The sequence below is a fragment of the Dermacentor albipictus genome, chromosome 8 (assembly GCF_038994185.2).
Source record: "Dermacentor albipictus isolate Rhodes 1998 colony chromosome 8, USDA_Dalb.pri_finalv2, whole genome shotgun sequence".
NCBI lineage: Eukaryota > Metazoa > Arthropoda > Arachnida > Ixodida > Ixodidae > Dermacentor > Dermacentor albipictus.
The window spans coordinates 118968488-118992355 of NC_091828.1; the positions used below are offsets into that span (position 1 = coordinate 118968488).

General features: G+C 46.4%; 1 protein-coding gene across 3 annotated transcripts; it reads left to right on the forward strand.

Annotated features, from left to right (window-relative positions):
• Positions 1 to 2816: 2816 nt before the first annotated feature.
• LOC139049069 (uncharacterized protein DDB_G0286299-like) lies at positions 2817 to 17491 on the forward strand. Of its 3 annotated transcripts, none has more exons than XM_070524276.1 (6): positions 2817 to 3397; positions 4330 to 4612; positions 6449 to 6612; positions 11153 to 11362; positions 14035 to 14397; positions 16997 to 17491. In XM_070524276.1, exons 1-6 carry the CDS (start codon positions 3116 to 3118, stop codon positions 17111 to 17113), a joined length of 1419 nt encoding a protein of 472 aa, XP_070380377.1. In that variant the 5' UTR covers positions 2817 to 3115; the 3' UTR covers positions 17114 to 17491. The 3 variants fall into 3 exon arrangements, with proteins under 3 accessions (XP_070380377.1, XP_070380378.1, XP_070380379.1); XM_070524277.1 differs by having other exon boundaries at positions 11156 to 11362; XM_070524278.1 differs by having other exon boundaries at positions 11159 to 11362.
• The last annotated feature ends 6377 nt before the right edge of the window (positions 17492 to 23868 follow it).

Genomic DNA, 23868 nt, shown 5'->3' on the forward strand with positions numbered 1-23868 from the left:
GCGTATAGTCAAACACAGTTACAATATGCTGACGCTCTATAAAGTCGGTATGTCAGGAAAATGAATATATCCAAACTCACCTATACCAAACTTAGACGAACTTTTGTGATGTCTCCGTTACATACTAATTGGTCATCTCCCATGGAGAAAAGCAGGAATCGATTTATTTCGAACAAAACTGCGTGTCGTAGGCAGTAACTTTTTGCCTGCGCGTTGAGGTATTTCTCGACATCACTAATAATGACATTACCAATGCGCAGGATTGTGCGGGCCTGCTGCAGTTTGCTTTCTTGCGTGAATTGGGCTGGAAACGGACGCCATGCTTTCGGTATATCCAATATCGATTTCGTTACGAAGCAGTTACTTTAACGTTTCGGTCACTAAGTGTCCATGTGTCCTATAAAGAATTATCGTTGTCCGAGTTTCTTGCGTTTGGATTCGACTGTATTGAAATAAAGTCAACGTGAACATGGCTTTCAATGCATGAGCGAGCCTTCACATGTACGTCGGAAAAAAAGAGGACCGTCAACTTTCTTTTCCTAAAGCACACAATAAGAAAATACGAACGTGTTGACGCCGGTGGGAATGGTACTGACTACATTTCCTTAACGCATGTCGTCGCATTTTGATTCGACATGGTGCCCCTGTTTTGCAATTCCGTTGATTCGTCTGCTTTATATTCATCTCGTCTGGAAGATTTTTGTGAACGTTATGCATAGGAGTCAATAGTAACACGTCAACAGAGAGAGTTATGTTGTAGATAATGAAGTGTAACGACTTGAGTTGCTTGTAATTGCACACGCTAAGATCAAATCCGAAATCAAACTTTTCAGCGAAATATCGCGTTTAGAGCGCGTTGCTTGCATCTCAAAGCACTCCAGGTAAGACGTGTGCTGCAAAAACCATCCTAACTTTAGAGATCGCTCCATGTGACAAACTGACTTCTTCCATCCTTTTCAGCAGTGGTCAGTTTTCAATTGCATTGGCGTTAGCAAGTACTGTACACATCATGTAATATTGTCGATTGCGTTTTCTTAAATAGAGTATTCGCGAAAGTTCTGCTATGAAATCCACATTTGTGTCCTTTGAGAATGTCAATAAACTCACTTATTCTTCCTACAGCTTACTTCTTACTGATACTTAGGGTGCGACAAATGTGTTCAAACTAATGTTTTGGAAGATAAAATTGGCGCCTCTATGGATAAGTTGAATTCCATCAGCCGCTCTTTTCTCCGCCATCGCAGTTCGCTCGAACCGAATCTTCAGCACAAACCTCAAGTCGACGTCCTATTTTGTTTTCTAATTGTGTCTATATGAAACGTCCGCATAATTTCATTTTTTTATCGATAACCAACGCCTGCATTCCAGTTTCGCATATACTTCACAGCCGCCTATCGGAACATCGGAACTAAAGCCCTGTGCCTCCTATCTACTAGCTCTGCAGGTCGTTCCCATCTCTGGTGCTGCGACTATTTTTTTTCGCAAGTGCAAGTGCTTTATGTAGCAGTTGCACTTGCAAAGTGCAAGTGCTCCATGTAGCATTCCATGTAGCACTCCATGTAGCACTTGCACTTGCACATTGCAAGTGCAAGTGCTACATAAAGGACTTGCACTTGCTAAAAAAGACTTTGCAAAGTGCAAGTGCTCCATGTAGCACTCCATGTAGCACACCATGCAGCAGTTGCACTTGCACTTTCAAAGTGCAAGTGCTACATGGAGTGCGTTCAAGAAACGCGTCTCCTGGCCGTAATTACTGTGTTCAGGATAGCGAGATCGGCACGACCGAAGTTTTGCACTGCATCCCGAAACGACCGAAGGAGCCATAATCGTGGGGCTTCCTCGTGTTTACCAAAACAGATAAAAAAATTGTCTGTTTATTATTACGTTACTCTGACCTTCGACTTGCACAAGTGGACCACCCGTCTGTGATGCTGGGACGTAACAGGCGCCACTCATGTTTCGGGCACAACCAAATGCGCATGCCGGCAAGAAACGCCGAACTTTCTTAGCAGAGGCTTTAAATTCATAAAACACGTGCAAAAGAGGGCTTAAAAATGAGCGGAACCAATGAACATATGTTCAAATCTATGTGAAGCAAAGTTTTAGTAAAGTGGTTAATTTAATGTTTTCCAGCTAACGGTGATGCCTACAATCTTTATTTACTTTCATTTTGTCTAAGGTCTAATCTTATCTAATGTTTAGGTTTGTCCACCACAAAGGTCACAATGTTATTATTATGCAATATTTATGTTTCTGCGCTGCATCGTTCACAAACTATAACACAATGCAAACTATACTTGCAAAATGTAAGTGCGTGTACTGTTTTGCGCTGCATTTACACTTTGTCGGATGCATGTCTAAATTGTTGTGAATGATCTCTGTATGCAGCACGCATGCAAAAAATGCATGTTCCCAAATCAGTGCCGGATGTTTGTAAATATCTCTGTATTAGTGTAAGTGTGCCTCCGTGACGAATATCAGCAATAGCAAAAGCATATGTCAGGCTGCAGGGTCTTTATTTATTGCTGTTCTTCAGTATAAGAAGCACACTGAACAACAAAAAACTGCCAATAATGGGAAGAACGTCTTCTTCTTCAATACCCCTGAGTTTGCACGTGCCACGGCCCTAAAAGTTGTCGTCGTCATCATTTATCCTGTGAATATCTCTACAAAACATGTGAGTACAGCCCCTACTATTGTTTTCCAAAACAGGTGTCTGCCCGTTTAATATGAATATGATTTCGATTTCGGTTCAAACTTACTACTTCGAAAATTTAATCATAGTCGAAAAAACACCACGTGTTTTTACCGGAGCTGAAGAAAGAAAAGAAGACGAGCTAGGGCCGCGTGACTTTGGCGCGAGCGCATCGCGCGAGCTCGGTCGCTGCGTTCGATTCCTCAGGGTCCAGCAGCGTCGAAGGAACTTTCTCTCGACGCTTCGCTCCTACACTCGGTCCGAATTCCAGCGAGACCAGTATCGAAGAGTGTCGTGGAGAGACCGCGATCGAGCTAGAGGTCCGGACAATCGGAAGACCCTGGATCCCTCGTCTCGCGGTGCGAGCCCTCCCTCAGCGTTCGAGCATCGCGCCTCCTAGAGCTCGACCGCGGCTGCGCCATGACGGGGGTGTTCGGCGACGCGCTAGCCATGGCGCTGGTGGCCGTCGGCTCCGTGCTCATCGCGCTCCTCCTTTGGCTGCTGATGCGCAAGTACAACCGCCAGTACCCCAAGGAAGGCGAGCCGTCGAGGATAGCCACGCCGGCCACTATGAGTCGAGAGACGACGGTAACTTTGTTGGGCCCGTGCAAACAACCGAACGAATTCCCCAGCGTCAGCGGCGTGGAAATCACCAAGCGAGCATCCGAGGAACTGGACCCGAGACCGAAGGAAACCCCCGCGGTGAGTACACAGCGCCATCTAATAGATGCGTATTACAGACTCGTACAACGTTCGGGCCCGTAGACTATCTTGAAAGGGATGCGGAGCCTTCACGCTAATGTAGTATGACGCACAGTCAACCGCAAAATTTTAGGGACCTGGGAATCTGAGGAAACGACGTATTCCCGAGCACTTTGGGACCGTATGTACAGTGAAACTGCACAACACTACGTTGTTCGCATTCATTTACAGGCTGTGAATTCGAATAGCAAAGTAGTACGTTCCGACGCTTCTGAGATATTTAGATTTCACGGTTGGTGGGCATTTGCGGTTGATCGCACAGTCGACGGTAAAACTTTTTCGGAGCACAACTTTCATTAAAGTGCTTACTTTCCTCCCTACCTGGCCCCAATTCCTGGAATTTATATGAGCAGTGCGATAATTCTGTTTACAAGTATCGACTGCACCATTCCATTTGAAGGAGAGTGCACACACTTCAGCTTGCCTTTATGTTTTATCAGGTCCCGTGCTCATAACTTTTGCGGTTGGGGGTCTCATCTATGATGAGTGGTAGTGCAAATTTGCAAGCATAGGGATCCGTTAGGGCTAAAATCTATGACACTGACAGAATGGGAACAGCGCATTCCTTGGCTAGGTGCTGACGTGCGGTATAGTAAGATGTCGCACTGCTAACTTAGAAGCCTAACGTGTGCGATCCTTCGCACTTTTCCTTCCAGTTAGCTTCACTTCGCTAGCACGTCATGTAGCCTGTTTGTGGTTAGGTAAACTTGCCGTCATGTCTTCTATTGCGCACCTTATTCACTGGTTATAGTCATTATGGACCATGTGCTGCGATTGTGGCCATAGATCGTGGTTTGCATTGGGTCTACCAAGGACACACGCATTCAACTACAACATGTAGGTAGAGAGTATTGATGGTTTCGTACTCCCAGGTTTCTCCGGGCGAAAAACCGGCGTCAGCAGAGAAGTCAATGGAGAAGCCAATGGGGCAGGACAAGAAAAAGCACAAGCCAGCGGACAAGCCCGCGGACAAGCAAGTGGCAGACAAGGAAGGAGTCGAGGCGAAGGGACAAGGTCTTAGTGGCAAAAAGCGTGAGGGCTCACCTGCTGGCGCTGGATCTTCGGAGCAAAACAAGGAGCAGCAGCCCAAAGGCGAGCATCGCAAGAAGAAGTCCAAGAAGTCCGACCAGCGTTCACCCACGAGTGTAGACTCCGGTAGGCTTCTTTCAAATCAAAAAGTTACAGAAAATTGTGCATCTGGGATTGTTTTTCATTTTGGCTTTCCTGCTACCTTGAGCAGCTTGACTAATTCGGTCTTTGAGAGTACCACAGTATTTATCAAAATTGGTTGATTAATTAATTAATTAATTAATTAATTAATTAATTAATTAATTAATTAATTACTTAATTAATTAATTAATTAATTAATTAATTAGTTAATTGATCGATCGGTCGATTGATTGATTGATTGATTGATTGATTGATTGATTGATTGATTGATTGATTGATTGATTGATTGATTGATTGATTGATTGATTGATTGATTGATTTCAAGCCTATCTTGTGTAATAGATCCTTGGTTCTACATTATAAACGCTGCGAAACGTTACTGAACACCTCCTAGACATTACTGTTACCCTATTCTTCTCGATGACACATAAATTGAAGAAGATAGGTGTTAGCCAAGGATCGACAACGTTGGGCCAAAGTGGCAGCGTTTGACAGATATTAGAGTGTGAGAAAAGACAGGCGCTCATACACACCATATGCGTAATTGAAGTCAATGGGCAAACTGGAGAGAAAATCGTGTTCGATGCTACGACCCATTGCAACATCTGTTGTAATTCTTTTTACATTCTTTTTTCCAATTTCTTTTTAAGAGATGATTTAAATGCCAGCTTGCAAGGCAATATTCCATGATAAAAATTACATGCAGGCTGCCGTCGCCTTTCCACGAGCATTATCGATGCCTTAAAGGGAAAAGTATTTTTTTTCTTTATATACATAGTGCTTGTCGCACAAAGGCCAGAAAACGTTCGCACTCCCAGGCCAACACCTGCAAGAAGTATTCCTCCAACAAAAAGGCATAATCCATATCAACATTTCTGTGCAGTACAGCGAATGTTAGAGTTCGTGCCCAGCTTATCAGTAACGATTCCCGGCTGCGTGTTTCAGTTACGAGAAATTCCCGCCCAATGTAAGGTACTAATCCTTCGGTGATGCTTCACTGGAACGCTACTCATCTGTTCGTTTCTGGGTGGCTGTTGTGACCCACAGCTTACGTGGCGCTGCACAAAATTAATACTGCGTGGTAAAATCTATTGAAGGACTGTAATATTCGACACGGAAGCATAAGTCCATATAATCATCACTGCACTGATTTCAGGCTCTCACAATGCTAGCGAACACGCACCCGAATGCGCAAAACGACCTGCCGCCGCAGTCGGTTCCGAAATAGTTCAGTTAAATGCGCCAGGCGAATCTATTTCCTCAGTGCAAATAAATACAGTGGTGATTAAGCGGTAAATCTGAGAGAAACGCATTAGCGTCACATCGCAACACTTTGAAGTCCCGGATGCATGATTATTTAAACCCCGTTCGCCACATTGCAAAGTTCTTGTTCAGGTGCTCACTGAACACACATTCCAGCCAGTTCGACAAGCGAAGTGCAACTGACGGTGACCCGGAGTAGACTACCGCCATATATATATATATATATATATATATATATATATATATATATATATATATATATATATATATATATATATATATATATATATATATATATAGATACATACATATGTATGTATGTATGTATGTTTGTGTGTGTGTGTGTGTGTGTGTGTGTGTGTGTTCATGCACACATACACACACACGCCCTTCTAAGCTCTCCCATCCCTTCTCTAACCCTGCCCCGCGACCGGCATCCCTTACTTCACACACACACTTTTTTCCCCTTTGACTACCCTAATGCTAAAGCCATAATAAGACACATGCGCGGTTAGCAGAGACAGTGACAACCTTGTGCCTGCTGCGTGCCTGGCGCAGATTTCTCGAAGCGCAAGAGCAAGCAGCCTAAGCGATCCAAACCATCCGGGACGCAGCCGGATGCTGCGAACGCGACCACGGACGCGGCGGTAGTTTCGCCGACGTCGCCATCTGAAGGTGCCACACAAGAGCCTACCAGCGATACTACGTCACCACCATTACCGGTAAGGAGTCGCAAACGTGACGACGCAAATTAAGAGGGCTTGACCTTGGCCGTGTTTTTAGCCATTGCTAACGCAGTGCGGTGGAGGGAAGGGATAAGTTCAAGTTCATGTTTATTCATCAGCGATGTGAGTTTTACAAAGAATTGTATACAGAATTAGCACTACACAGGGAGTCCCAAAGTTATAAAATGTCAGGGGGACTCCCATACATGAACAAAATTTAAAAAAAAAAACGAGATACAGATCAAGCATTGGTTACGGTGACTTTACAAACAATTTCATAAAAATAAGGGACCGTGCGAAAAAAACAAGAATATAAAGCTGTTTAGTAAGACAAAAATTGCGAAGAAAACTTCTGTAGTGAACAAGTAATGCGAATTTACAACACAATAAAAATAGGAGTGATATAAAATAGTAAAATAGCCAAGTGAAATATTATTACAATCACAAAAGTCAGTTGTTAGGATGAAGAGAGTTGCTGCATAAAATATTTCTTGACTTGGTTCTTGAATATATGCTCTGTGGGCGATGATTTAATGGGATGTGGAATCGAATTCCACAGTTTTATTCCCGCAAATGTGGTAGTGAACTTACCGCAGTTATTGCGCACTTTAGGTAAAAGACGAATACCGTGTTCTTCAGGCCACCCCTACCTCAGCCGCACAGCAAGCAGACTTTAGCCACACGTTTATGATCGGTGGCAACACAAAGAAGCAGCGGCAAATACAGTGATGTAAATCTCGAAAAATATGCGCAACTTCGGTTGTCGAAACCTGCCATTATTATCATGACATCAAAGCTAACAACGTTCAGTATAGCCAGCTCTCGGTAATATGTTGTGTGGACCGGATGCGCAAAGGAAAGGTGCAGTACGCGTTTATCGATTGACTGATTTGTTCATTCATTCATTGATGCATTCACTATTTCCTCATACAATATAAGATCAATATACGTAGTACTAGTAGGATGGTAGAAGTGATGTGGCCACTGTCACTGCAACTGTCTGTCTGCCTTCCGTGTAGTGGAACTAGCCCGCGGTCTAATGTGGGTAAAAAGAGCATAACGCGAATAATGGGCCTGGAAAGGGGATGCGGAGAAAGTAACTACGATAAAGAGCAACTTGGAAGAAACACAAGGAACCAGAGCTGCTACAGAATTTTCAGGCTGTCACTGAGTCGTGAGTTTTCATGCCCATCTTGTGGCGCTTAGAGCAAACATAAAATTCGCACTGATGGATTACCCTTTCAGAAGGAGTTGGGTAGATATATATATATATATATTTATATATATGCGATAGACTAAAAGAGCCACTTATCGGCTGCTCAAATATTCCACTAATCAAACCTTCCGCGATGCATAGCGAAAGTCACATGCACGGGATCACACGTTGTACGAGCGATCTAGCAAGTTATGTGAAGCCAGCCACTATATTTTCTGTCTTGATCCAGAGGCTCGCGCAGGGAGTGTGCTGCACCCTAAGGAATAGTAAATGACAGACGGGTACGAAGGGGAAGGCATCAGCTGTCGTAGAAGCATCGACAATTCCCAGTCACAAATGAGACATTGCGCATAATGGAAGCTAGTACTGTGTTTCACAGCGGCTGCTTGGACAACCTGTCATTAAATTTCCCTTAATGTTATCCACATAAAATCCGGACGCCACCGTTATGAAAATTCACTGAACGGCGCTGTAAAAACACAAGCGTGCCGTGACGTAGAACGTTTGGCTACCTTTTTAAATAACTTGACGTAATAACGCTTCCCTAAACGTCAGGCACCCTGGCAACACATTGGTTTTCCATAGCACATCTCGAATTACTGACCTCACACGACGATTTAAACTGGCGGAGCGCGTGTGCCGACATACTCGTCCGTCAATCAAATTTAGTGACTCGAAGGTTGAGTTTGCCGTTGAATAATATAGCTGCAGACCGTAGCGTCAGCACATATGTTAAGAATTTCGTGTAGTAATTCAACAGAATATAACTCTGACGGAGATTGAGTATTCAGCACGCGGATTACAAAGTGATCACTGGCTCACAAGACACACTGCTTAGGTACCAGGCCATAGTGAAAACGGTTATCTGCAACGTAGCAAGTGAAAACAAATTTTTCATGTTTGGAGCAGTAGCGTCGCAAATGATAGTACTAAAATTTCGCACGCAATTCAGAACCGTAAGGGAATCACCAGTACACGATGATCTGAATGAAGACTACATATTCTCATCTTTCTTTCTTTCTTTCTTTATTCATTTATTCAAGACATTCCTTACAGAAATGCCTTGGGGGACGCGATAAAAGGCACTGAACGTGCCTGACTGGGCCTCGCCACCCTTGGCAGCAGCAGTCACACAAGAACAATAATAACAAAAGTATTCACTACAATAGGCTCAATTTGGAACACGGTAGAACTTAAACATCAATAAGTGTTCCTTATCAATAACATAAATCAGTAACATAATAACATAAATACACATACACATCAATAACATAAATACACATATAATTAGATACATTGTACAGGTGTGTCGCAACTATCGTCCTAGTACAGAAAATATATCGGACTTTAACAATAAAAAGCCAAGACACAGAGTAAGAGGAAACCAACTGGGATCAGACCGGCAGGATTTTTAGTCTGTGTTAAGGAAAAAATTTTTGAGCATTTTTCTGAAAATGTGCACTGAGGTAGCTGTAACGAGCGCTTCAGCAATTTCCGGATATTCGTTGAGAAGGTCTGGTATCATAAAGCTTAGTTTTTGATCGCCATATTTTGTACGAGAACGTGGCCTGGGTATTAAATTCTTTCGTAGGCAGTACGGACCAGGTTTCACTTGATATTTGGTTTGAATAGGTGTTGTTTGGTGCTGATGCAATATTTCCAGGGCCAAGTTGTATTTATACAATTTGGCAGTCCATTAAGCTGCGTGATATCGGTATTAACGGGGGACGTATGTGTATATCAACCGTAGTTGAATTTATAGGATAGGTTCAATAGTTTACTACATCAAGGCTCCCATATCTGCAGTCAGTATAGTTTATAGGCGTTAGGTCGACAAGCTTGTGTATGAAGGGTGCGTGTTTATGCGGCATTTCAAATAACGAATCTAGTAGATTTCGCTGTCAGTTTTCTATTATACTATAATCTCAAGTAAGCTCCGTGTATATGTATAGGCCGCACCCCGAACTTGCCAGTGCGAAATTCGTCAGAAATAAAAGTTGACTCGCCATCCCTACCCCGCGAAAGCGGTTGTCCAGCGAAGCTCCTGAAAAACCACCACTATAACTGTTGAGATGGGCGTGCGATTCTTCATTGATGGTTCGGATGCTTGTATTGAGGTTGGTTGTTCTTGAAACGTATGCTGTCCTGACTTGTATGGTTGATTTCAATTAATGTGTGCACTGTTCGCTTCACTTTGCCGAGCGCTTGTAGTCTTTGCCTTACGGGAGTATGAGCCCTTGCATCTTTTGCTTGTTTACGTGGGTATGAGCCATTGCTGATGGTTATAATTTCCGCCCGCGGACGGACACGAAAAATGCCGACCACCGAGAGGCTAACAGCTTCGCCGTGAAAATCACGACCGAGAAGCCATGCCATATGGCATATTCGAGGATGCCGTATGTTGCCTTGGCATATTAAACCGGAAGCTTTGATTTTGAACATAATTTTTTTAGCGAGTCTTACTCAGACATACCAACACAAACACTTCACTCCACATGATTTCCATGCACTGAACACTGCGGCGCCGCTTTACCTTCTCAGTGACTTGAAGTATAAATCCTTTACTCCGATGCTCGATCTACATATTTAAGACGATTTACCTGTTGAGTCAAGCGCTGCTATGGAAGGACGAACATATAATAGATCAATAGTTCAATATTGGCTAATGGGGCTCAACGCCCCGAAGCAACTCTAGGGCCTTTAGGCGGCGGAGACATGAGCTCCGAAAAAAATTTTAACCTCCTGGGTATCGTTAAGCAGCATCTCAATCTAAGCGCATACATTTATAAAATATTATTGAGAGCCAATCGAAATGCCGTCGCCGTCACCGGTATTGAGCCCGCGATCTCGATCCCAACAACAGAAAAGCCATAGCCACTAAGTTACCGAGACCAATCGTACGTAATACACTAGCATCAGATCTACAAGTAGGCGACATGGCATGCCAGGTTCATATTCCGATGGCAGCCTGTCCGGAGCCAGGGATTCTGACCGGGGTTGTTGGAGAAGTATGGGACAGGCCTTTGCCCTGCAGTGGGCGTAACCAGGCTGATGATGATGATGATAGTGATGATGATGATGATGCTAATGATTATGATTATGATTATGATTTATGATGATGATGATGACGACGCCGATGATGATGATGATGATGATGATGATGATGATGATGATGATGATGATGATGATGATGATGATGATGATGATGATGATGATGATGATGATGATGACGACGACGACGACGATGTGGCATGAAGCGCTGTCCCCTCAAGGGCACTCAGTCGGGATTGAAGGCTCACGCACTTCCCCCGCCGTTCGCAACAGCAGCAGCCGAGCCAGGCGGAAGCGCAAGCATCCCACCAGGGCGCCAAGGGCCCGACTGTGGCGATCGTGGACCCCGGCGCGGCCTCGCACACCCACGACCTCGACGATTCGACCCTCCAGAAGCTGCGCAAGGAAGTGATGACGCGTCGCGCCTCGCACGTGTCTGCGCACTCAGCCCGATCGCGTACTGCGGCTGAATCGGCCAAGGTGAGTGACTTTAAAAAAAAGTTAAATTATGGGGTTTACCGTGCCAAAACCACTTTCTGATTAGGAGGCACGCCGTAATGGAGGACACCAGAAAATTTCGACCACCTGAGGCTTTTTAACGTGCACCTGACCGCACGCGGGTGTTTTCGCATTTCGCCCCCATCGAAATGCGGTCGCCGCGGCCGGGATTCGATCCCGCGACCTCCGTGCTCAGCAGCCCAACACCATAGTCACTGAGCAACCACGGCGAGTGGGTGAGTGACTGAGCTATTAGTTTGGCCACAACCACGAGCGGAGCGTTTTTTTTTTTTTTCAACGTATACCTTCGCCGTCGTAACGCCTCGCCTCGGCATGTTCGTTTCACATACGTTGCACGGTAACCGCACTACGATTCCGACCGAAATGTGTTAATACGTTCCGCGTGGTTGTTGACAATAAAAGCATATATCACGCGCTCCATCCGCAAATAAGAGTACGACTTCAGCATGTCGGGTGGAAATCGTCGCCCAGGTGATGCCGCAAAGGCGTTGAAACTACGTCCCGTTTCGACTTAAACGTCACGAGAGTTGACATGCCGAGCATTGCATATCCTCCTCTGATCCTTGTACCTCGCCCGAGAACGCCATATTTTCCTTATTCTGAATGGAACCAGAAACCACATACATACCCGTTCCTGTTAAAAAAAAAAATATGGTGTTTTACGTGTCAAAAGCACTTTCTGATTATGAGGCACGCCGTGGTGGAGGACTCCGGAAATTTCGACCACCTGGGGTTCTTTAACGTGCACCTAAATCTAAGTACACGGGTGATTTCGCATTTCGTCCCCATCGAAATGCGGCCGCCGTGGCCGGGATCACCGCTCCTGTTTGAAGCCTCATAAGCAGTTTTGGGAAATCTTACACACTTAACGCTTTATCTTGGCCTCCAATGATGTTTGCCATCGATCCTGTGCGCGTTTTCTTAGGCTATCACTCTGCAGCGAAATGTTGATCAGGCGCATCTATGGTGCTTCGAGTTGCGTGTGGCGTTCTTCGGGGGCAAAGTATAAGTGGCTAGCAGCGCTGCATGTGGAGAACGCAAGAAAGATTGATTGGCGCTTCTTATTTGACTAAATAAGTCCTAAATGGTTCGTCATACTGCAGACTACATTCTGTGGCACGGCAAGTCGAATATTTCATGGTCACCGATTTTGCAGAGAATCGCCATTTTGCGCCAAACCGCCAAATTCTCCTTGGCGATGATACACGCCTTTGAAGTGCGGTGCGAATTCCCCCCGAGACTGCGTCGCAGCCTAGGACACAGTGTGCACATAACGAATGGCTACACAATGTTATGCCTACATTTATACGTCTGGGTACTGAAAAGCGGAGTCCGCCAGAAGCCTGATACTTTATCAGCGTGCATGTATACATGGTTCTCTGCTCAGGTGATCGTGTTGTTTCAGTAAGCAATGTGTTGTGTTTTCATTGTTCGCGAAAGTAGCAGTTCTAGACGATGGGTGTTTCTTGAGTTCGAGGAGAATATAAGGGCTTCCTGAATCAAACTGAGACGCCGGTTGTTTCCGGTGTCATGCAGGTCCTATTTGTCCAAGGCACTGCGCTCTCAATTTGAGTTTCAGGAAAAGAAAAAGAATTGTGTCGAACGGGAAGCGGGGCGAAGTACCTATATATTTATGGATTCGAAAATCGGATTGACGAGAGAGATAGATGCATCCCAAACGTTTCGGACGAGAGACCACAGAAGGACGGTACCTTGGCGTATTAGCCAATTATCGAGGCCGTCGCGCCAGACTTCGCTCCGTTTGCAAGGTGCCGTACGAGGAAGATTGGCCGCGCTAGCCAATATATCGCGCAAAATGAAAACACGCATAAACCTTCGCACAAACTTTGCATTAGGGAGTATCGTAACCGCTGGTGAATTTTTCACCTTCATGTCGACTAGAACATCAGCTACCCTCGTTTACACTCATCCACACCCCTCGCATGCTGTCTCTTAGCGTTACGCCTAACATTTTTCATTCCATCGCGCTTTGCGTGACCCTTAACTTGTTTTCTACCTTCTTTACCTCCGAGTTTCGACCCCATATGTTAAGCACTGGTAGATGCAATGCGCACTTTCTTTTAACGATCATGATAAGCTCCCAACCAGGATTCGGTAAAGCCTGCTGTATGCAATCCAACCCATTTTTAATCTGCAAATTTTCTTCTCCTAAACAGGGTCCCCTGAGAGTAAATAACCTAGAGAAGCGTACACCTGCACATACTCTAGAGTCTAGCTGGCGATCATGAATTCTTGTTCCCTTGCCAGGCTATGGAACACTTGTGCCTGTGTCTTCTGCATAATAATATTCTTAGAGAGAGAAAAAATGAATGTGATGAGTAGCTTTTCTTCTAGTTTTGTTCCGTTACCGCAATATGTTTGATTTTTAATATATATACATTTTTTGTGTGTGTGTTCTGTTTACTATGTTGCGTTTTTTTCATTATGTCTCATTGAGTGTTGTTGTTCTGTTTTTTTTTATTCTTGTTGCCTATTCCTTGAATACGCTTCTCTAGATGTTTGTAGAATTTTTGTCACCCCCCCTATGTAATATCCTCGTTGTGAGGGCCTTTAGGGGTTTCTTGAAATAAAAATACAAAGAGAGAGAGAGAGCAAACGCTTTGTCGGCCCAGGTGCCGACCGAACTCGACATCTTTTCGGAAGAACACTCGGCCGCGAGCATAGCCCGGGCAGCTGCGGCGAGAGAGAAGCAGTCGCACTCCGGGCACAAGCGCAAGCACAAGCGCAAGTCGTCGCCTTCGCGGCAGGCCCCGAACGTGCCCGCCGACGGCGTGTTCTCGGGGTCCACGTCCGAGTGCACGTCGTCCCCGCCGGGACCCGAATCGCCGCCCGGGACGGGCGCCGGCGTGGCGCCCGCTTCGCAGGCCCGCGACTTGGACGAATCGACCCTCGTGCAGCTGCGCCGGGACATCTGCGTGCGCCGCGCATCCTGCGTGCCTCAGCACACCCTGCGGCCCGCACCGCGGGTGGCCAAGGTACGCAATGCCAAAGAAAGAGGCACACATGGACCTTAAAGAAGTTAGATAGGTGGTTGTAGGGTAACAAACCGGACGTGCGTCAGGTTGGCCTCCCTACCTTTCCTTCCTTCCTCTTCATCCTGCTCCTCCTAGACAGGTGGCGTCCAAACGACACCGAGGGGTCTTTTCTGGCGCTAGGTGACGTCTGTCGACTGCGCCACATTTGGCGGTCACTGTTGGATCACAGGTCGGCGGCACTCTCTGATTGGCTCAAACCGCCAAGATGGCGGAAGTTGACAACGGGGCGGAATTAAGCATTGTGGAGAACAGTACCACCGGCTCCCACGCAAAGTGCGAACTCAGAGCACCTACAGCGCATGTACCGATTCCTGTCGACTGCGCCACGTTTGTCGGCAACTGTTGGATTGCAGGTCGGCGGCACCCTATCTGATTGAATCAAACCGCCAAGATGGCGGAAGTTGACAACGTGGCGGAATTATGCATTGTAGAAAGCAGTACCACCGGCTCCCACGCAAAGGGCGAGCTCAAAGCACCTATAGCACATGTACCGACTCCGGCCAGCATTGATCGAAGCTAGTCGAAGGCTTCGTATGACAGCTTGCAGTAGAATAATCGGAGCACATTTAGGAACGTGGTTGGGCAATGACCATGCATTTTTGATGCGAAATGGCGACACATACCTCCAAGCTCATCTTTTTTTAAGCCTTCTGTCGTACAGAAACCTTTAAGTGCTGGTATTCATAAAGCTGCATATTATTTAAAGTAGTAAGTACGCTACACTGGGCATTTTTTTCTATTCTTTTGCGCCACCATTATTTCTCTAAGTATTCTCTTGCGAGTTAACACCGCAGATCCACTTACTATTCATGCACTGTCCATAAACCTCAAGGCTTCGGACAGGACAAATATGTCCCTAATTATCGCTGAATTAATATTGCGAGAGTATACCGGAACATTCTCGATGGGTTCCTACGCCGTTTGCACACGCTATCCTCGAATATGCTAATGAGCGTGCATGTGCGACTGGAGGCGACTTCACGCCAACAGCAAAAACAAAATCAAGGATGTCAAATGTATTTTTAACACGTTGTGTGTGCGAAGCTAAGAAAAAACACGCAACGTGGATTACTTTATGCAAATAAAAAACTGATTGCGATTCTTTGCACGCAACTGCACTTCCCACCCACCTTTCGAAATGTTACACCTTGTTTGGCCGCCAAAGCAGCCAGGATCGCCTTAGGTTATGCTGTCTTAGCGAAGTTCTCTTCTGTGCTGACTTCGTCAGAATTCACTTTTCTGCTTTTTTTTTTATTTGGCCTTTTCGGCATGACAACAGTTAACAGCTACGGTCAGAAAAGTCCGGGACGGTTCGAAAAGAAAGGTTCGCTTTAAGACGGTTCACCCGAGAGAGATTACAGGGAATACCGCGCTACAGAAATAATAGGACACTAACGTGTTCCGTGTGCCAAAAAAAAGGAATTGCGCGTAACGGTATTTGCAAAGTAAGTATTCAAGACTTCCAAAACACGCTTTTAGTTCAATGGCACGCAACGCACAAGTACTCAACATTTGTAGACCAAGAGTCTCGATTTTTCAGAATTGGAGGAATAGAATTGTTCAGTTTAGCCACTGCGGGAGTGGGAATGGTCCAACTCTCACACCATTCCGAGGAGTTAAAAGAGGAGAGTGAAACATAACGGGGGATTTCCACTCTCTCCGGAAAAGACTGGGAATGGAACGGAGGGTCCCCCCACTCTGCTCGCGATGATGGCATCGAGATGAGGCGAGGAGCGATGAAAGCAAAGCGCGCTCCTGACGCACGTGCGCTGCATGACGTCATCCCGATCACGTGGACAATGTGTGTATATGGTTCCCGTCAAGTATATATATATATATATATATATATATATATATATATATATATATATATATATGTATGTATATTGTCACGTGGTAGTGACGGTGAAGAAAGAAGCAATACGGTGGAATACAAAACTACCTTTTATTGGGTGACCCTGTGCCCACAAAAAACAGGCTACACTTATAGCACAACGATAGCGGCGAACATGGTCGGCGATCGTCGGAAAACTGATCAGCGGGTCAAGCGCGTCGGCTTTTATAGATCAGTCGTCGAATGTTCCAGATTAACTGATGGGACCCGGGTGTCTTCCACAAAGTTCTACACCATTCGTGTCACGCGATGAAATCTGATAACACAAGGTTCGGCGACAACAGACACGCGGATAGAAGCGTCGATAACTTTCCAGAAACGTCGGATACATGCAGGCGCATCCCTCGCTCTGCGATTAGAGTTGTTTAGCGGCGAAACGTGGTTGCCCGATGAAGATAAGTACACGTGTCAATATATACATACATATATGATCAGCCCACCCTCATCTTAACGTAACCAGATATATAGCATTGTGCGCAGTTAGTCGTTTGGTTGGTTCAGCCATAACCTAAGTTCGCCGTGGATCATGAGATAGCATGGAGGCAGGCAGCGGGGCCACGCATGAAAGCCGTCGCTAGCTTTGGCAATTATCTGCGATGTCTTGTGGCCCAATAACATTTTTTTTTTTGCTTTTTGCTTTGCTAGGTGCCAACTGAGCTTGACATCTTCTCGGGGGTATGCTCGCCGATCGGCCCCAGTGACGATCCAAAGCCGAAGACAAAAAATGAGGCGATTTTTTCCGAGCAGCCGTCGCCGAAGTGACCAGCACGGCCTCATTTCGTCCGCCCCTGCAGCGTTGTGCTCGCATTTCGATCGGTGCATTTTCCGGGACACCTGAGGAGCAAGCATGAGGCGTCGAAAGCGTTTTTTTTTTTCCTTCGACGCTTTCGCAACGCGATTTTACGTAGCCTTCACGTCTTCACTGTAGCCGATGGAAGCCGAGTTGATCGTCGCTACTATCGGAATTTGCTATTTGCGGCGATCTCGACCGTATGCTTTGCTATTGCACGAGACAGGCAGACTGAGCTGTCGTTCAATTTGCGATTCCACTGGAATCGCTGCTTCCGCAGCCGTTCCACGAACACCACCGGGTTACTTTACCCAAATACAATAAAACGTACTTGAAATGTGAAAATTGTAGTTATGCGCTTGATTACGGTCACTGTAACGTGCTCAGTAAAAGTGCTTGTCATTGTGCAGGTTGGATGGCCTGCGTAGTCTACAACACGACTAGTTTGTTTTTGCGCTATATTCAGCAACTTGATTCCTGCACCTGTTTTTGATGCAACAATAAACTGCATGCCTGCCTCATTCCCCGTGTATGGCTGTGGACAAAACGATTCAACGATTCTTATTGTGCCCAGTGCGTGAAAAAATAGCTTGACGTACATGCTCCTCGGAGTTAAAAAGGATAACTACTCGTCTTTTCCTTCAAGTATATTTGCTTATTCTTGGCATGGTGTTCCTTTGTTTTGTTTTGTTTTTCTGGTTGCACTGTTCAGTATACTTACGTGCAGCAGGGAAACAAACATCATTTGGTTTAAAATAAAGAAAACGCAATCGGGATTATTTCTCACGCGTTCGAGAGGAGTGGGGATTGCCTGCTACCTGAGCAACCTCCCGGGCCCACCACCTGGTATATTCATGCCCATGCGCAATAGCTATCCGCATGCCTTCAGACAACTCTGTTCGTCCTGCATACAGAGAGCAGTAAGTAAGCCGTAGTCGCCATCGCATCGCGAGAAACTTAATGGGTTGGTTCCATGCAGCGTCAAGCTCGTCCTCTACAACTATACGGAATTTTATGAGTTCCTCTCGTCGGAAGCCTACGAAGGCTCATGGACAAATCTAATTTATAGGCCAGTATACCTTGAAGTTGTGCTGGGAATTGCGTTTAATGTTTTATCTTGTACCTTAACGGCATAGGCGGCGTATGAGCCAGCAATTGAACTTTTTAGTTGCCTTGATATGGGGTTCGAAATGTTTCTACTTAGCAATAAATGCTCCATTTGCACATGCGGTCGACAGACGCAGCAAGCCGAAAAGCAGTGTCATTGTCCTTCTTAGACGGAGAAGAATGGTTGCATATGCTAAAGACCACCTGCTAAGCAGTAGAATGCGCGCGATAACCTATTCTATTTTTTTTTCTTGGATGCGCACTCGCCATGAGACATTATTTCGAGTCATCTATTTTAGTAACATTCGCGAGAACAGGGTGAAGTGGCGATCTTGGCACGAATACAGTGATGGCTTTGTCGATCAATAACTTTCGATTTAATACGGCTGATTTTCTTGTAATTTTTCTATTCGAACATGTTGCCCACCTCCGAGGTAGCATAAGTAATAGTAACAAATATTTTCACTCTGCGTGACGGTTTATTATTCAAAATATGATATGCAATGTAGTGTAGTAGCAGAAAGACTATTATATACCGAAACCGGACGGGCTCCTGCCCCAGTTCCCGGCAGGCAATACGGGAGTGAAAAACGAAGTTTGTCCGGCAGTATGGTGGCCCTATTCCGAGGCCCCACTGGCACAAGCCATCCGCTCAGCTCGCCTAATCAGCCGTTGCTGATCTTCCAGGGTCGGGCCTCCCATTCGTTCCCCGTGCCATTCGTTTCGTATTCTTCTCCCTGTTCTGCACACGCCCACATGATGTGAAAGAGCGTTGCTGTTGATCCACTCCACAGGCACATGTCTCTATATGCCGTGCAGTGGAATGGAATGGAATGTAAATTTTATTTTTTGCTTGCATTGTGCACAATCTGGTGCACAGCCTAAGCCTGTCGGTTATATAACTCACGAAACATCGATATTATAACACACATCGCCACTCTTGGCTTCAATTTCAACAAATACATCTTTTCAAAGGAGAGCTTGTGTGCCAGAGCCTACTTTCTGTTGCCTTGGGAAAGGTACGTAGTACCGCACCAGTGATCTAGTGGGCAACAATACACCTCATATTAACCGGAACATAAGGGCGTTTAGTGTTCCTCGTGCGGGCCGGGAACGTCCCCTCTGCACTAAACTCAGTATTCAAAGCGTCCGGCAAGTTGGTGCATTTAATTAACTGATGCCTGGCTCTGTTGGAGTCGGGCACTAAGAATAGTGCTAGATATAGGATTTTCCTTAATTCAAACAGGTGAACAATAACCGAAAATCCTGTTCTCTGCTCCACAAAGGAAACATTATTTTGAATGCAAACGTCGAAAAAGAAGTAAGGACAATGAAAAGGTACGTTATTTCAGCATGTTTTTGGCTGAAATCTCAATGACTGGCAAGAAATATAGGGAATTCAAAACTTTAAAAAAGCACCCTATACAACCACAGTCTAGGACGGCAGAAGACTAGGTGGGGCGATGAAATCAAGAAATTCGCAGGTGCAACTTGGAATCGGTTGGCGCAGGACAGAGGTAATTGGTGGTGGTGGTGGTGGTGGGGATGATGATGATGATGATGATGATGATGATGATGATGATGAGGAGGAGGAGGAGGAGGAGGAGGATGAGGAGGAGGAGGAGGAGGAGGAGGAGGAGGAGGAGGAGGAGGAGGAGGAGGAGGAGGAGTTCGCAGGACGATTCCTTCGTCCTTCAGTGGACATAAAATAGGCTGATGATGATGAAAGTTACGATGACAAGTTGGTGGTTGCCTAATATATGTGGGATATTGCGCAGGTTGGACCCGTCTGTGGCATGGGTTCGTTTAATAGGTATTATCGTTTTGGCAACACATTGAAATAATTTGCTAATGAACATGTTCACTGCATTCCGCTCTACTCTGTGACTCACGGGAGAAGGGCCTTGGCACAGGGTCTCTGACAGCTCCTTAAACCATCTGCCGATTTTCCAGTCAGCGACGAGGCACCCTTTCTGAAATAAAGTGTTCCATTTCTTTCTTCCCTCTGTGAGGTTTCGAACTTGTAAGATATGTTAGAATCCCCCTCGTTAGCCTGTTCAATGCGGCTTAACCAGCAGAAGAAGAAGCTGAATCCTGTGGAGGCTGTTTTTCGAGCGGCACGGAATCCAAGCGCCAGCTTTCAAGTTAGAATGACCCTAACATTCATCATCATCATCATCATCATCATCATCATCATCATCCTGGTTACGCCCACTGCAGGGCAAAGGCCTCTCCCATATTTCTCCAACAACCCCGGTTATGTACTAATTGTGGCCATGCCGTCCCTGCAAACTTCTTAATCTCATCCGCCCACCTAACCTTCTGGCGCCCCCTGCTACGCTTCCCTTCCCTTGGAATCCAGTCCGTAACCCTTAATGACCATCGGTTATCTTCCCTCCTCATTACATGTCCTGCCCATGCCCATTTCTTTTTCTTGATTTCAACTAAGATGTCATTAACTCGCGTTTGTTCCCTCACCCAATCTGCTCTTTTCTTATCCCTTAACGTTACACCTATCATTCTTCTTTCCATAGCGCGTTGCGTTGTCCTCAATTTTAGTATTACCCTTTTCGTAAGCCTCCAAGTTTCCGCCCCGTAGGTGAGTACTGGTAAGACACAGCTATTATACAATTTTCTCTTGAGGGATAATGGCAACCTGCTGTTCATGATCTGAGAATGCCGGCCAAACGCACCCCAGCCCATTCTTATTCTTCTGATTATTTCCGTCTCATGATCCGGATCCGCAGTGACTACCTGCCCTAAGTATATGTATTCCCTTACAACCCTACCACCCCTAACATTGTGCTTCAACAACGTTCCCTTCTCCAACAGCATCTTCGCCGCCGTCAACGTTGTGCGTATGCAGGCCCTGACGGGCACGGTAACGTCATTTTTTCTGCATCATACGACGATCAGTGTTTCTCACCAGCGCTACGCACCTGGCGTGCAAAGAAGAACGCACGTGCCTGGAAAGAACATCCCAAGCGCCTGCTTTTGTCCTTCTTCTAAAGTTGAGAACAATATCGCATAGCGGTGCACAAACCATTTATGTCTTATACATCACGCTCGCGCCAAGCCCTGAAGCTCTAAAATATCGCATTAATAATATCAAGATAAAAATTTGGCATAGCCCTCCTAAATTAAAACGAACAAAAGAACTTAAACTTCGATACATTCAAACCGAGAATGCGCAGTTAAGCCCGTTGACGTTTCAAGGCTCGCAAAGACGTTGTGAATCAAAGGATTCCTGGTAGTCGGAGCACATTACTAACGTAATGCTTTGTTATTGTGACAGCAATTATATGGGCACTCTAGGCTCATTTCTGCCGTCGCTGTCGCCACGAGGTTCCGTATAAAGTTCAAAGGCGATAAAACTGACCCCACCCACCGTGTGCTGTATGTGCGAGGGAAGGCGTGCGAGGGTGAGCCGGCGATCGGGGCTCAATCTCGCGCACGAAACGGAGGAAAGCGGGGACGAAGTGCGCCGCCTTCCGTCGCGCGTGAAGCTTCGGAGAGAGAGTAGCGAGGGGGTTGGGAGGTGCTATTAGAGACTTTTAATTGGGCGTGTTTACGCTCAGCTAAGCAGTTAAGCGGAGCGTAAGCGCGAATGCGCATGCGCCGTCCGCTTAGCCGTAAGCGGGCTAGCGGAGCGAGGAACACGGTCCGCTTAGAAGCTTCTTGAGCGGAGCGTGCCGCGCAGAGCTTTGGCTAGCGTTGGCGTCAGGACGGATTGGATTGGATGCAAAAAGCAAGCCTGTTGGCTAACACGTGGCGTTCCCCAAGACGGCGCTTTATTTTCCATTGGATAAAATGGACCGGTCACGCATTACAAGCGCCCGTCTAGATACTTCATGGAGAAATAGTTATAGATATACATATATACGTTTTACTGTATAAGAGTGGTCATAAGGTGTTTTTATTTTCTTTCATTACCCTGAACTTGGCCAGGGGGCGCTGCTACTACGAAAGGTTCGCTCCGCTACGCTAAACGTATAACTAAAACGTGAAAATCGCCCGCCGCTCCGCTGTGGGGCCGATTTACGCTCAAACCGCCCATCGCCGCACGCCGCACCGCATGCATGCGGATCGTGAAAAACGGGCGGTCGTCGCGATCGGTCACAAAATTGCATTTACGCTGAAACCACATGTGTGCGTTGCGGTTCGCATGCGCCCTCTGGTTGTCGAAATAGGTAACCAGCAACTGGCAACATGCATCAGCGAGTTGGCAGCCTCGAGTGCTGGCTTTCAGCAATATTTCGCATCGTGCCAAGATATTGTTATTGCGTTTGCTGTAGTATTAGTTATTTTTATATTATTTAGCTCGAGCGGTTCGAATGCGCCTGCATCCGCACTTCGGTTTGGGGACGCGACGTCTGTTGAAAGCTGGCAAACATTCGGCAGTGCGCAGAGCAACACTGTTCAAAGTCGGCAACTATCGCCAACAGCAGACGACACTAGCATATTTTTGTCGATGTAAGTTGAAGTTTCCGCATCATGGTGAGAACGTGACTCCTGCACTGTCACATTCATTGCTGCATGTGTGGCATTGACGTGGTGACCCACCTTTGGAACACTGTGCAGTCGTCTTACCTGTGCCGCCTTTTTGTTATTTGTTTACTGCTACCGCATAATGTTGCGACAACATACGTCACTATGTGCTCGGTTGTGTACGGCGCGCTGGCGCACTTTTTATAGCTGTGCTAGCGAGAGCTTGTGTTGTGGACAAGCGACGCATCATCGCTCCTCGGCTGGACGAAGCACCAGCGCGGAGAAACGGGAAGCGACCCCATCCCGAGTGGAGTTCTGAGAATCCTCCGTCGCCCTCAGCGTCTCGGCTACTGGACAGGGACCGAGAGTTTGCCCTCTCGAACACATGCAGCTCTCGCCTGCGTCTTTTGAAGAAAATAAACGCAGTCTGTTTTCTGCCACCAACCGATGCGCACTCCTTTCACGGATGGGGCCAGACCCCGTACGTAACACTGGCGATGAGGCAGGAGTTGCGAAGCGGATCTATAAGTTTTCGAAGCTAAGGCCATGGCTACAGGACGAATGCACGGCGCTGTCGAGCCTTTCTCGGGCAAATCATGGGAATCGTGGGTCCAGCGCCTCGACTTTTATTTCGTGGCGAGCGACGTCAGCGAAGAAGCGGGCACTTCTCCTCACGCTTTGTGGAGCCAACACTTTCGAACACCGTGTGCGCGCTGATAGCGCCGAAGATATCCGGCAGAAGTCAACTTAAATGATTTAGTGACACTTCTTAGGCGGCACTTCGACACCAGGACATCCGCGCGTTAGAGCCGGTACGTGTTTCAAAGACCCGACCAACGGCCAGACGAGTCGATCAGCAGCTACGCTGCGGCCCTTGGAACCTTGACAGCCGACTGCAACTTCGGAGCGCTGCCTTCGGCTACAGTATCGACGACGTCACCTGACACCCAAACGACCGCTTCAGCGGCGAACCCAACTATGCCGCCCCAAGATGTGATGCTGCGGGACAGGTTCGTCCGCGGCGTGTGGGACGAACATCTTTCGCAGACACTGTTCGCAGAAAAAGCCTGACATTTCAATGCACTGTGGACTTACCTTGTCAGCGGAAAGTGCGTCAAGGCATCAGCGAGAT

Bases quoted from the DNA above. Each gene is read 5' to 3' on its own strand.
- LOC139049069 (XM_070524276.1), top strand. From the start codon at position 3,116: ATGACGGGGGTGTTCGGCGACGCGCTAGCCATGGCGCTGGTGGCCGTC. The intron at 3,398-4,329 runs GTGAGTACACAG...TCGTACTCCCAG, and splicing joins GACCGAAGGAAACCCCCGCG to GTTTCTCCGGGCGAAAAACC. The intron at 4,613-6,448 runs GTAGGCTTCTTT...TGCCTGGCGCAG, and splicing joins ACCCACGAGTGTAGACTCCG to ATTTCTCGAAGCGCAAGAGC.